Source organism: Eleutherodactylus coqui, chromosome 7, assembly GCF_035609145.1.
Source record: "Eleutherodactylus coqui strain aEleCoq1 chromosome 7, aEleCoq1.hap1, whole genome shotgun sequence".
NCBI lineage: Eukaryota > Metazoa > Chordata > Amphibia > Anura > Eleutherodactylidae > Eleutherodactylus > Eleutherodactylus coqui.
In genome coordinates this window covers 132,853,936-132,869,084 of record NC_089843.1, presented here as the reverse complement: position 1 = coordinate 132,869,084, position 15,149 = coordinate 132,853,936, and the positions used below count along the sequence as shown (strand labels likewise).

The window sequence follows — 15,149 nt, the reverse complement described above, 5'->3', positions numbered from 1 at the left end:
GTCCGAGTTCCTCCCCCTGCTCTCCGGCAGGCTTCCATGCGGTCCTCAGTGCCGACAGAGCATCGTTTGCTGCTAACAGAGTTTGTAAACCCCACCTCCAGCAAGTCCACGGCACTCGAGAACCAATCAGAGCCGGTGCTTGGTGAACCAATCACAGCCATTCAATGCGATGCTGTGATGGGTTCATTGAGCACCTGCTCTGATTGGCTAAGCCGTGGCACTTGAGAACCAATCAGAACAATCACTTGCTGGAGGCAGCGTTTACAAAACCGTTACCAGCAAGTGATTGTTCTGTTGGTGCTGAGGACTGCACGGAAGCCTGCTGGAGCGCCGCAGACCCAGACAGTGCCTACTAAGTATTGTTTTTTTTTCATGCATTGTATCTAGGGCCTATTTTTGTGGTAGGGCTTATATTTCAAGCCCACACCCCCCATCCCCGAAAATCAGGGTAGGGCATATTATCACAGTAGGTCTTATTTTCAGGGAATCACAGTAGATCATCTTCACATTATACAAAGTCTGAGATCTTAGGCTTTTTTGTCTTGATCATTTATTGGATTTTTTAAAATAAGGAAATATATTCTGCAGTTGTAAAAAAATTGTGTGAACATAGCTAAACTTTATTAACCAAGCTAATTTAGGAAGTGTTTCCTTGTTACAGGTGGCTTAAAATGGAGGAAATTGATCCGACCAACCATGGGAGCTACTCTCAGGTATAGAGTCAGGCTGGTTTCCCACCTGAGTCGGGACTCTGGCTGGGGGTTCCATCACATCTGTGGCTAAAAATTCCAGGATAAAAAGCGCTGCATGCAGTGCTTCTGCTTCTGTCCAAAGGCTGACCAGCTGGGCGGAAAGCAGGTGGACCCCATTAAAGTCAATGGGGTCTGCCTGGCGCTATTCAGTAACGTGCATAGACTGACCCGTTTGGCCACTAGAATTCCCCTTCCTTGCTCCCCGTACGTGGCAGGAAAGCAAAACCCCTAACACAGGTGTGAAACCACTAGAGATGAGCGAGTATACTTACTAAGGCTAACTACTCGAGCGAGTAGTGCCTTCGCCAAGTATCCTCCCGCTCGTCTGTAAAGATTCGGCTGCCGGCGCGGGTGACAGGTGAGTTGTGAGTAGTGCCTTAGCCGAGGATACTCGCTCATCTCTAGAAACCACCCTCACATATCCATTAGTCCTGACATGGCGCTGAACCTGCTTAACCCAAACTTACAGTAGCCGCCATCCACATGATTTCTACATTCTTCCTTTTTTTGGCATGTGTGTTTTGGTGAAGGTTTTCAAGGAGTTCCTTCAGATCGCTTTGTTCCTGGAACAACTGTGGACCTATAAAGAATAAAGGGAGATACAAATTTAGTGTCTACACCGCTGAATGTTGGGGAGCGATCGCTTTGATCAGAGCTACCAGAATGTTACCACAAACTATGCACAACACTCTACACAGCATCAACACCCGGACAATAGTCAAGAACAAAGGATTCTAGAGCTCCTCATATGTTCTATTTAAGGGGTTGTCCTTCTTAAACAGCATCATTACACTCATACTTGCCATACAGTAATGTGGTATTACACCAGTCATTGTAATGAATGGCCAGCTGGGAAATGCATGCATGGAGCCACTTGGCATAGGGTCAATATATGTATGTATTAACCTATTATACCTTACTGAGTATACAGTGGGTCCTGTGTGAGCCATTATAAAAGCAAAGCTCACAATGCATTTGTCCTTTTACAGGTCGATATGGCACAGATTATATATAAAAATAGTATGGAAATTCCAATTTACAATCCGACTAAATGGCTGCACCGCACAGAGCATGCTGGATCTAGTCTGACATCTCACATAGTTAAGATGTTACGGCATATTGATCTGCAGATGTGCTGTTTAACAAAATGTCAATAACCATCACAGGCCAGAATTCTGCAGGAATATGTACATGTTTTGTGCTGTGATGACAGAAGGAACAAGCAAAATGAATCAGGGGTGCATAGCACGGCCTATCACAGGCTCGCTTCACACGCCGCGCACCATTTTTCCAGTGTTTTCAAACACTTATAAAAAGTGTATGTTATCACATTATAAGCATTCTTTTTGAGTGGTTTCAAGCAAACTGTTTAGCAAAAATGCCACATTTTTTAGCATTTTGACATAGTATTTCTGAAAGCAAAAAACCCTGCATCTAGATGTTTACTGTAGGTTAGAGTTGAGCGAGCATACTCTGCCAAGCTTGATTGCGTCATTGGCAAATTTTTTGGCTGGCTGGTTGGCGAGAGAGAGAACGAACCTAGGAGAAAAAAAAAAGCTCGGCACCCAGCATCTCACATACAAAAATGCTGGAGTCTCCCATTGTAGTCATGGGGTTTGTTACTCGAGTAGAGCTTTCGAATTTTAAATATTAAAATATGATACAACCTACAAATATTGTGTTTTTGCCTCTTGCAGGAGTTTAAAAAAAAAAGACGGCACGGCACATGTGCGTGGCACACTGACGGTGTCCCGAGTGCATCCGTGGTGCAAAAGAAAGAAGATCCGGCCTGCACGGAGGAGAGCCCTGCAGCGTCCGGACAGGTGAGTATACTGTATTTCTGGCCTCATGTCTGTGGGCCGGGTGGAATCCGCTGCAGATTTCTGCACGGGAACACTTTGCAGGCCCGTGGACATGAGGCCTTGGGCCACTCTTACACATGAACGCGGCAAAGCATGTTTTAGCGCACCCCATAATTGTAATGGGTAATGAGGTGCGCTAAACGGACAAAGATCGAACAGACAGCACTCGAAAATCGCGGCACTAAAAAAGTACCGTCCAGCACTGCTATCGAACGAATGTCTGCGAGGCCCCATTGATTTCAATGGGAGCGTAATACCGCGACTAACACGCCGTTGAAAAAGCGCCCGTGTGAGAGAGGCCTGAAGCAATATTCGGGCACTGTGTTTTTGACTAAAGCAAACTACAAATCCCCGCACTGTACAAACAGCACAAATGCTGCACAATGTTGGATGTGAATACCGCGTATTGCTGCAAAGCTTTGCATTATATCCCCTTTCTAATCTCTCTTTTCTGGGACTTAATGTGTTACATAGAAAGCAATTTATAGAATGGAGCTTTCTTGAATTTTACTTTAGGAGCCGTTCTCCATATAATACAGAGTTGTCATAAATTAATGCTCTTTTTCTGAACCGACAAATGTTCAAGAGAAACAAAAGCTTTCTGCAAACTATCCACTCTATAATGAAATGGAAGCATTTATTTCTGCACCAGGAGCACATCAGACTGTAACAACACTTCATTTCCACCTATCACTCCATGCCCCTTAAATGGGGAATACAAAAGGTTCATCCATTTTCAGCTCACACGGTAATGAAATTATTTTCCCAATATATATGTATATTATGGATGTATTTTATCTCCGCTGTTATTCATACCATTATTAATCAATAGGCCCTCACTGAGTTGGATAATGATAGGACTGTTGACTCAGGCACTACATGCAGTGATTGCAATTTTTTACGCAGGTTTTTTTTTTTTTGGCTGAATATGGGATTGAATGAAGAAAAATGAAGCTGCTACTTCTCTCCTAACAGTTTTCTTTTGGCTCAGCTCTTGGTTTTGGGTAAGGCCCAATACACACGGCCATATTTGCAGTGCAGAATCCAGGGCTGGCGTCCGCCCCCGGATCACGCAGCAAATACCTGCCATAGCATGCTATGCAAAATCGCTTTTCCCTGCCCACAAGTGGAAATCAACTGCGATTTTCCGCTCACGGGTAAATCTGTATTGTACATGTGCGACGGTCGGCACATCCGCAATACAGAAGAAGAGAAAAATGAGGGGTACGCAGGGGTTGTCGCCGGGGCACAGGGTCGGATTCTGGTGCAGGGTCCTGCATCCGACCCGGCCTGAAAAACACATGAACTTTTCTACATGAATAGCAAACAAACAACACGGCATGCAGGACTTTATATGCACAGATGCAAACTTTGCAATAAGCATTGCTTTAATCAGATATTTGCAAACACGACACCTGACCCCCCCATTCGTTCCTTTTGTGCCGAAACTAAACTAAGAATGGTGTGCCAAGAAAAACCATCCAGTGAGAAGTGATCTTGTGGATGTACCTTCTTGACAAAAGGGGTCAGAGGAGGACGTCAAGAATCATTCTGACAAACAGGCAAGCCAACTGCAGCTCAATACAACACTAGTACTCCAAATAATGTGTTCGAATGCAAAGCTGATCTTTCCTTATGGCTGGGCTATAATAGCTGGTGCCATGGTTGTCTAAGAAACAGAATGGTGCGACTCCAGTGGGCAAAAGGGAACTAAAATTGTGAGAAGTTGGAGAATTTGGACAGATGAATCCAGATTTCTACTTCCCCATGCTGATTAAATGGTCAGAATTTGGCACTAGCAGCATAAATTGATGAACCCTTCCTGACAGCTATTTAAAACATGTCAATACCTACATCCAATCTGCAGCAACTAACCTTATCTTGTCTGTATGGGCCATTGTTCGTGCTGAAATATTTCAACAGCTTGTGGAATCTATGCCATGATGAACCACTGTGGTTCTGGAAGTCAAGTAGTCAACCATGCCACTAATAAAGTGGCCATTTAGTGTAGTTCTTTCCATGTAACATGGAGGATCCCACCAAACAACCCCCCATATCTAAAACTCCTGGAATTTTATACATTATGAATTGGGTAGACTGAAAATTTTGTTTTATCAGCACCTAAACCCAAAATTTCAGGAAATGGGGGACTTTAAGAATATATTAGCAATTGCTCAAGTCAATAAACCACTGTAACTACTTAATTGAGTTCAGGAGATAAGTTTATGTTCTTCTCCAAACTTTCTCACATGGTCTTTCTTTGATTGTCTTGATTTGTTGAACTCTTTGAAATGCAATTATTACAAGGAAGCTGCATCAAAAATGTTCAGATAAAAGTAAACTCGAAGTTTCTGCTCAGGCATGGATATCAAATAGAGATGAGCGAGCATACTCGCTAAGGACAATTACTCGATCGAGCATTGCCATTAGCGAGTACCTGCCCGCTCGGAAGAAAAGGTTCAGCTGCAGTTGCGGGTGAGAGGTGAGTTGCGGTAGTGAGCAGGGGGGAGTGGGGGGGAGAGAGGGAGAGAGAGATCCCCTCCGTTCCCCCCTGCTCTCCCCTGCCACTCCCCACCCGCCGCCAGCAACCAAACCTTTTCTTCCGAGCGGGCAGGTACTCGCTAATGGCAATGCTCGATCGAGTAATTGCCCTTAGCGAGTATGCTCGCTCATCTCTAATATCAAACTAATGTTACATACTGGGCATTCTTACGTATATAGTCCTGTTTTCCTGTATACTGTATGATGACTATCGTGCCAAATCATTATCCTTTTGCTTCATTTCTAGGCATATATTTTGGGAAAATAACATTTGTTTTAAGACTAGAAGGAATAGTTTAAGCAGAAATTCCTCAGCCCAGAAATGGCTGTATTTAATATTGTGATAATATTCCGCTGGGCTGTGGGGAATCTTCCGTTCCTTCAAGTTGCCCTGTAGATCAATAAGCAGATGTCAGGCTGCAGTTTAAAAGTCCATGGATAAAACTTTTTATGAAACATTTTTTGAAATAGTTCAAGGTTATGGTGATGCTGTTGGCTGCATTTCTTACTGCCTGGCTGTGCTCCATTACATGCAGTTCTGTGCCTATGGGAACAATGGCTGAAAATTCCTCAACAGGAGGTGGAAATGTGATTAATAATGTGATTAATAATGATGGTACTAAAGACAGCAGCAATTAGAATATATCATATTTGCACTTAGACACGTAGCCTGCCCTGATCATTTATTATCTTTTGGCATTGTTTTATACTAGAAATGTCCCCTGTACATTGAACAGCATGTTATTACCCTGTACATAGAAGAGAAAGACTGTTATTCCGCTGATCACATTAGTTCTCACATCATTTCTATAGATATTTCTAGCACCTTTATCTTTTGTGAAGCAGCATTTCCTTAGAAACGTGTTAAGAAAAAAAAAAAAGGAATCCAATTCCATATGTTAACTAAGATACCATATGTAAAATGCAGTTATTAACGTGTACGAAACAGGGAGATTTCTACTACTGAGCAGGACACCGACCAGCTGGAGAGGATGGGGGGGGGGGGGTAAGGGACTCCGACTGTATTAGTTTTTTAATGAGCTTATTTCTCACACACTGTGGCGCACAGCAGTGTATATCTGCCATCTCCCTTCCCTGTCTCATAAATAATTCATTAAAGAAGTAACAACAGTGTGGTCAGGAGATGAAGGCAAGGGTAGGAACCTTACAGGAGGTTGTTATTTTACGGGGGCACAAAGAAGGGCTCTATTACTGTAGGAATTATTATTTTGTGGTGGGCACAGTAGGGGAATTATTACTGTGTAAAAGCACTATTACTTTCTGGGGCAGAAAAGGATGCATTATTACGTTCTGGGGCACTGAGAGGGGCATTTGGGGGAACAGTAAAGTGAGGAGTTTGTGTGTAGACAGGAGTTGTGGAAGAAGTCTTCATGGTGGTCTGTGCCCAGATAGATAAGAAAAGGGAAAATGAATGATTACAATCAGAGGAGACATCACCTGTATAGCCCCTTTTAGACGCAACGATTATCACTAAAACAGCTGAACAATTGAATGAATTGACAACCTTTTTGTATAACATTAGATGTACAGATAATAGCTTAAATTATCTCAACTTGCCTCATTAGTAAACTGCATTATCTATGTAGCATATTCTAGTATGTCTATGACATTAGCATATTAGTCTTTGCAGAGGCTGAGCAAAAATGGAGGACTTTGTCAAGCTTCCAGCTGCCATGGGAACCCATTGTTACCATGTGATCGCATTGTGGGCTGTGATGAGTGATAGGAGGAGCCTCCTTCCCCTGTCATCTGCTTACATACTACAATTGCTATTGATTGTGGCATGTAAGGGTTTAAACGGCCAGGATCTGAGGTTTCTCTTTTCCTGGTAATTAGAGCAGGACCCTGGCTGTCAGTAGTCAGCCAAGCCACCACCTTAAAAAGATGTGTAGGCAGGTTTAAAGCCCATTAGTGATGTCCCTAAAAAGGCATACTGCAGTCAATAAGTGGTTCGAATAATAAGTTTGACGACTTTCCAGTAAAAAGGTTGCAAAGTGAGAATTTTCCCAGTTGTAAAGTGGTTAACCAAACTCACAAAGCAGTCATATTTACAGCAGTTGAAAGTCAGTGAAGCTGACATCTTTAAACAGAAATGCGGATGTACAAATCACTGCTTATCCACCACAATCTTTCATTTGCAACCTAGTGCAAATGGATTCATGGTGAGCCACTTTACTGGAAGTATTTAAGTTCTTTAGAAGTTTGCAAGCTCGCACAGTGATAAAGAACCACTTATGATGAAACCTTCAGAACTTATGAAGGCATTAATAAATTATAAGAAAAAGACTGCGCTAAAAGTACTTTCGGGCTGCAGATTCTGTGAGCATAGCCACAGATGTCAAGAACAAAAGGCTTTGTCACAGATTATGTCTAAGGGAACACAATCTGAACATACTGCAGTCAGCATCTTACAAATTAAGACTCTGTCAGGGAAGTTCAACGTGCACACTAAGCATTGGGGAGTGTGTTCTAAAATAGGGACGAGTTACAAGAGGTGACCACAAGGGTCTTTTCTTTTTAATATGTGCATAACTGACATAGGAGAACGTTTAACAGGTAAGTTCTGTCTGTTTGCTGATGACAAGAGATGAGCGAGCATACTCGCTAAGGCAAACTACTCAAGCCAGTAGTGCCTTATTCGAGTACCTGCCCGCTCGTCTCTAAAGATTCGTCTGCCGGCGGGGAGCGGCGGGGGAGAGCGGGGAAGAATGGAGGGGAGATCACTCTCTCACTCTCTCGCCCCTGCTCCACCCTGCTCATCCCGCAACTCACCGCTCACCCACGCCGGCAGCCAAATCTTTAGAGACGAGTGGGCAGGTACTCGAATAAGGCACTACTCGCTCGAGTAGTTTGCCTTAGCGAGTATGCTTGCTCATCTCTACTGATGACACAAAACATCAAAAGGATTGATGGTGTTGTCTTCAACATGGAGAAAAATACTGCCTTACTGGATAAATGTTCATAACAATGAAAACTGTAGTTTAATGGTTTCAAATATCTAAAAAAAAATGCACTTTGAGAGAAGAAATCCTTGGAATAAGTATTGCACTAGCCGTGGTGTGTTATCCAGGACTTTAGGGGTTCTGATTCCTCATAGCCTTAAAATGAGCCCACAGTGCAGTCAGGCAGCAAAGACAGCAAGTAGGATGCTTGGCATAGCTAGAGGTGTAACCAGTAGAAAGAGCCAGATTGTGATCCTGCTGTATAAAGCTCTAGGGAGACCACATCTGGAATACTGTGTACAGTACTGGAGACCTTGCCTAAAGAAAGATATTGATAAAATAGGACCCCAAAGACGGGCTACAAAAATGGTGGAAGCTCTCAAGAACAAAACTTATCAAGAATGACTTAAATAACTTAATGCATATAGCCTGGAGGAAAGAAGGGAGAGGGGGACATGATCAAAACTTTGAAATATATTACAGACGTAAATAAGATTCACGAGGGAAGTGTATTCATTTGGAAGCTAGAAACTAGAACAAGGGGGCACAATTTAAGATTAGCGGGGGAAGTGGGGAATCCGAAGTAACGCAAGGAAATATTATATTATATTACTGAATGAGAAATACAATGGAAATAATATAAGGAGAGAGAGAGGAGAGGGAGGAGAGAGAGAGAGAGGAGAGGGAGAGAGAGAGAGAGAGGGAGAGGGAGAGGGAGAGGGAGAGAGAGAGAGAGAGAGAGAGAGAGAGAGAGAGAGAGAGAGAGAGAGAGAGAGAGAGAGAGAGAGAGAGAGAGAGACCCCTAGAAAAAAAAAAAAGCTCGGCACCCGGCGTCCCACATACAAAAATGCTTGAATCTTCCATTGTAGTCAATGGGGTTTGTTACTCGAGTAGAGCTCTTGAATTTTACGAAAAGCTCAACTCGAATAACGCGGACTCGAGCACTTGGGTACTCGCTCATCTCTAGACATCAGTCTTCTATGTTTCTATGGTTATCACATATATTTTATCGAGTCCTCACCTGAAATGCTGTCTTTTCATTTGTACATTCAAAAGTCACTACATTGATGACATAATTATGAAACAATATGGCTGCAAATAAAGGGTTTTGAGCATATTTGATTAACTTCTATCCCAGTCTCCATGGCATCTGTATAGGTTTGCATGGTGCAATATGACTGACCTACTGAATGTTCTTTCTTTATCCAGTCAAAACCAATGTTGTGAATGCACAAACTGAATAGCACGTACTCAATAGGACTTCTAATAATGCCAGATTGTGGTGTCACATGAAAAGGCAACAGTAAAAGGAAACATAACACCAAGGGATAAGGAATATTGCAATTTGGATGGAAAAACCCACAATGGACTTCTACTGCATGATGTGAACTGGCTTTACTAAATGTTGCTCACTAAGGGCCCTTTTACACAGGAGCGATGATCACTGGAAGCAAAGTGCATCGGAGATCTCTTATGAGTGATTATCTCGGCCTGATCCAGCAATGACCTGAACGATGATCGTTCCATGTAAAATGGCCCGAACAGGTCCCTTACATCTGGCCCTTGGGTTAAAATTAGCATAATTCTTCAAAGCCACAACACTTTCATGTTTTAAATGACTACAAAATGGTTAAACATTGCCATGCCTAGTGCCTAGTTCAAGATCTATCCTTATGATAGGCTACCAATGTGTGACCAGTGGAAGAGGTGTGCTACAACCTCTTCATTCACGCACAATGGCTCATCCATCCATGCGAATGTTGCTGAGGTACAGTGCAAGGCACAGCCACATGTGCCAGGATAAACAATTCAGGAACTGCAGCGTTGACTACTCATTTGTTCTGCTGATCATTAAGGGTCTAATCCTCACTAATCAATCACTGATGGCCCATCCTAAGAGTAATAGAATAATGTGTGCCTAAGGGAGGGTTAGGATCAATGTAAGTGCATTCTCTATGCAGGACTATGATTAATATAGGAGCAATATAAATAACTGACTATGGATAGGGATATTAAATTAAAAAAGAGAAAAATCATTTGTATTTACAGGACAAAGCAGAGTGTTTACAGCCCGGGTGTTATATGTGCTCCGCTGTTCACATATTCGTTTTCCTGACACCAGCAGATTAAATCTAGCATGCTGCGTGTGTTTCTTTTCTCTGATTAATACAATGTCACAGTAGGCTCCTGTGCAAATGCAAAGTAGATCATAGCATCATTCCCATAAAGCCATAAAAATAAAATAATTACATACACTGTGCTTCCAGCGAGTCTAGTATTCTAGGTAATAACTACCGGATACTTACAGTCTGGAGATGTTTTATCTGTGCACAGTCTGTAATACTCTTCCAAGTGTTCGACATTCTCTTGGTTTATACTTTCTTGCAACGAGGTGTCACCGAACCTGTAATAGAGAAAATTAATTAAGAAAGCTTCACTGGGAGTATTGATAAAACAATTCTTGTGATAAATGCTATCCTCGATGGAGACTATGACAAATGAATCTAATCATGCATTTTAATGTGTGGGGGCCTTATCATGCCTTTGTAGGAAAAACAAGAACATGAGTGTTACAATGATCAAGAACAAACTAACATAAAATAATGATATATTTTACAGGTCCAATCTAACCAAATTAAAGGGATGGCCTCATGACAATCCCTTTCCCTATGCCCTATTAAACGTATGGGTACCCAACTTCCGTCAATGAGAATGGCTGGCTTATAACTTTATATGCAGTGTTAACAGCTGGAGGCTTCAATGCAAAATCTCTTTAATATGCTTATAGAAAGTGAAATTGTTTGTCAGCTTCCCTACTGCAAGTCACTTTAATTGAACCTTTTGTGGTTCATCACTTCATACCCCTCAGCTCCATGCTTGCTTTTCTTTCAGCTACAAGCTTAGCTTACAAAGTTTTGAAATCTGCCATACTTGTGCATGTGAAAATGGAAAAATACCTCTGCAGCGCCATGTATTGGATGGTAACATTCCTTCAAATCAAAGCGACTTTCTATCAAGTCATAACAATGATTGAGAATAGGAAACCAAGCCAGGAAACCATACACAGACAGCTGTTTCGGGGTGTTTGCTCCTCATTATTGTGGGTGGGTTAGGTGGAGACACCTAGATGGTGAGTTGGTTTGGGATGGTATAGTCTTCCCCCAAGGAGAGCACCCAAAAGGGGGCATGGGGACACTTTAAAGGTGAGTAAGGAGACATAAGCCATGCAAGCTCCCCTGGTGCACCCTGAAACAGGTGTATATGCATGATTTCCTGGCTTGGTTTCCTCTTCCCAATCACTGTTAAGACTTGTTAGAAAGTCACTTTGATTTGAAGTAATGCTGCCATCCAATAGGTGGCGCTGCAGAGGTATTTTTCCATCTTCCTTATGTGCATAAATTAACCAGAGGAGCTAGCATGGCATTGTAAGTCTCCCCATAACCCCTTTTGGGGGTTCTTCTTGGGAAGAGATGATGCCCCCCTGACCCACTCATCTCTTAAGTGTCTCCACACACCTTTTGGGTGCTCTCCATAAGGAGGCACTAATCTGCACATAAAGCATGCTTACCACACTGCCTCCCATTGATCACTTTTTTACATTTTTCGCCTTGGTGCCAGCTTTAAAGCAAATTTTTAGATATACTCATGCAGCAGCTCAGGCAGGATGGCCGCACTCATAATCATGTAAAAAAATAGGTGTAAGCCATAGACTCTAACAACAAAATATATCCTACTGAGGGTGACTACCCACTACAGTTTTTTTTCCCCTGCGAAATTCGCAGCATTTTTTTTCTGCAGGGGTCTATGGGACTTGTAATGTTAAAATCGCGATCGTGCAAATCGCGATTTCGCGGTAAATCGCGATTTTAACATTACAAGTCCCATAGACCCCTGCAGAAAAAAACATGCGAATTTCGCAGGGAAAAAAACGGTAGTATACCCTGATAATGTATACTTTTATACAGAAAAACACCAATATTTGGCACCTCAAAGATTCATATAGCAGCAAACCCAGATATTGTTTACTGTCTCAGATGACTGAAGACTTCATGTCAGGAAATACATATATGACAGTATTTATAATATCAATAACACTGATAATTATATTGCTGTAATAGAACCCAATATCTCTACTACACTTTGTAAACATACAGAGCTCCACAAAAGTATTAGGCAGGTGTGGAATAAATGCTACAAAGTAAGAATGCTTCCAAAAATAGGTGTTTGATTGGCTCCAGTTTTTTTTGGAGCAGGACAACAATCCCAAACATCTAGCCAAAGTCATTAATAACTATCTTCAGTGTAAAGAAGAACAAGGAGTCCTGGAAGTGATGATACGGCCCACAGAGCCCTGATCCCATCATCATCCAGTCTGCTTGGGATTACAAGAAGAGTAAGTCTACATCCACAGAAGATCTGTGGTTAGTTCTCCAAGATGTTTGGGACAACCTCCCTGGCGGGTTCCTTGAAAAACTGTGTGCAAGCTTACTTAGAAGAATTAATGTTGTTTTGAAGGCAAAGGGGGGTCACACAAAGTATTAATTTGATTTAGATTTCTCCAATCCCTGTGAAGTTACTTGTGAAATCTATCTTCCATAGCTTTTTTCTCATTCACTATCATAGTAGATGACGGCTGCTTAACAGCTCTGTAACTTTAGAGAACTTTCTTACCTTTCTGCAATTGTTTGCTGCTCATTAATTCCTATGTTAAAGAGCACCGGGTACACGCTCAGCAATTTTCCATCTTTTATTTCTTGTGGAAGGAGCTCAAACATTTTGGTTGGAAGTTTGACCTCAACCTCATAGTGCTCTCTAGAAAGAATACAAAGAAAATGATGAAAAATAGATTGTGTGCTGGAGTTACCATAAATGTCTATTAGCTTCTTTTATTGCACTGGCTTGTGTGTAAGAAACACATGGCAGAAGGAAATTAGTAAAACTTGTCATATTACTATTGTGATCTACGTCTCAGGAACACATTGTAAAAACAGATACATGGTATACTAATACTATGTGATGCAGATGACTGTGGCAGTGGAATGTACTGTCTGAAAGCACGCAAACATATGGAGTCACACAAATATGGAAACCGCCCTAGCATTAAAATACCACCGTATTATGGCTCCAAACCACACAGAACTGGACAGAGCTGTAATATGATTGCGTGCAAGAACTGTTAAGCTACTTTCACACAGGAGTATTTTGGTTGGCATTTTATATAAGCACTTGTAAGCAGTGGCATAACTAGAGTCATATTGACTCTATAGCAAATCTTACTGTTATTTTACAGGCTAAGATAATCTTTCAAACGGACAAAAGATTGAAAGATGTAGTGATTTGCATAAAATGTTAATGGCTTTAATGGCTATTAACACTTTATCATCTTCATTTACATGTAAAAGGACCTCTACAAGTTGTTTGCAGAATCCAGCCTTGTGTTTAAACACACACCCAGCTGTGTAAACAGCTGTCGACACATTCCATTGTTCGTCTTGCGGGTAGTATAAACATGCCACGAGGAGAACATCCTGCAGTCTTTTGAAAGATGAGCAAAATGCATTCAAATGGATTGTATTTGCTCTGTCTTTCAGCGGCTGAACAATGGATTTTCTGTGAAATCCATTGTTCAAATGAAAAGTGCACGATGGCCGCATTGACATTTAACGATTATTGCTCATTTTCGGCTGTTTGGATGAATTTTGAGCAATAATCATTGCATATAAAAGGACCTTTAGATTGAGCCCCACAGGGAGAAATAAAAAAAAAGTCATTCTACTCTTTGTACTTTCCCTGTTGCCCAAACAAACCCTCATCGCCCTCCAAAACCCACTAAACAGACCCTCATCGCCCTCCAAAACCCACTAAACAGACCCTCATCGCCCTCCAAAGTTCCCCAAAGAAACCACTATCATCCTTCAAGTCCCCAAAACAATCCCCATTATCATCCTCCATTCACTTCCAGTTTTGGCTTACAAATACTGATGCAGAATACATGTGACTGGAAAGGGCCTTAGTGTCACTCTTTAGAAACAAAATTTCTAACTGTTGCAAAACGTAGTGAAGGTCAACCCTTGGATTAGGACACTGGTCCACACCTTTGGCTGGGAAAAAGTTGCAGAAAACAGGTGGCCTGCTATCAGGGCGATTGGAGTTTTGCAACACTTGGAAAGTCAGAGATGGGAGATCACTGCTGTAAAGTATATGTATCTATTACGTATATTCCAGATTTATAGGTGAGAGTATTTTTGAGTAATAAAGCAGGATGGAAGCATACATATTCCATCTAACAAGTTGAGTAATTCAATAGTGCACTTTCCTACAGCAGAATTGTGATTGTAGCTCTGGAATATAAGGAGGATTGCTGTAGCTATGCCTCCTCTAAATGAGGTATCACAAAATCAGTGCAGATGCTGCAGAAACAAACCTATGCGGACATATTGTAGGTTAGTCGTAGGACAGCTCTGTCATGTGAATATACCCTTATACAGGCTCAGTACAAGACAAGTAATGCGATGTCTTTGCAAAGTTACTCAACTTTTTATGTACATTAATTCTGTATGTAAAAGGGATATAAAAGTGACCAAAAGGGATCCTGCACCTCGGACCATACGTATACTAAATGCAAAAACTAAACTATTATTCCCCTGGCAACATCGGAAAGTGAAATAAAGCACACAGAAAATATTCAGAGCTTGGTCAGACGAGCACATTTTTACACATATATAGGCGTGTGTGTGTGTGTGTGTGTGGGGGGGGGGGTAGAGGGGAGAGGGGGAATTTAAAAATCGCACATCGTGTGTAGAAAAAACAAATTGCATGACCAGGTGTATTGGAACTCAGATGTCCATTCTTTTGCAGGTGCGCTTTTTTTTTTCTGCCTATACATGCGCAAAAAAACGCTTGTCTGACCGCGGCCTTAAAAGCAAATGAAAAATAACTATTTAGGAAGGGACATAACATATATCATTACAACTTTAGTCAAAAATGAAAATGTCAGCTTTCTAAATGGAATTCCTCCAGTCATTTTACAA

At 41.7% G+C, this 15,149-nt stretch overlaps 1 protein-coding gene across 6 annotated transcripts in view; it reads right to left on the bottom strand.

The window, feature by feature from the left end:
• The window catches only part of INPP4B (inositol polyphosphate-4-phosphatase type II B), a 519,946-nt gene that overhangs the window by 28,993 nt on the left and 475,804 nt on the right, over positions 1-15,149 (bottom strand). For all 6 annotated transcript variants that reach the window (XM_066573709.1, XM_066573708.1, XM_066573704.1 and 3 more), the window contains 3 exons: positions 12,790-12,930; positions 10,425-10,522; positions 1,220-1,332 (listed from right to left, as the gene is read on the bottom strand). In XM_066573709.1, the coding sequence (XP_066429806.1) occupies positions 1,220-1,332; positions 10,425-10,522; positions 12,790-12,930 (352 nt within the window). The remainder of the gene's footprint in view (positions 1-1,219; positions 1,333-10,424; positions 10,523-12,789; positions 12,931-15,149) is intronic.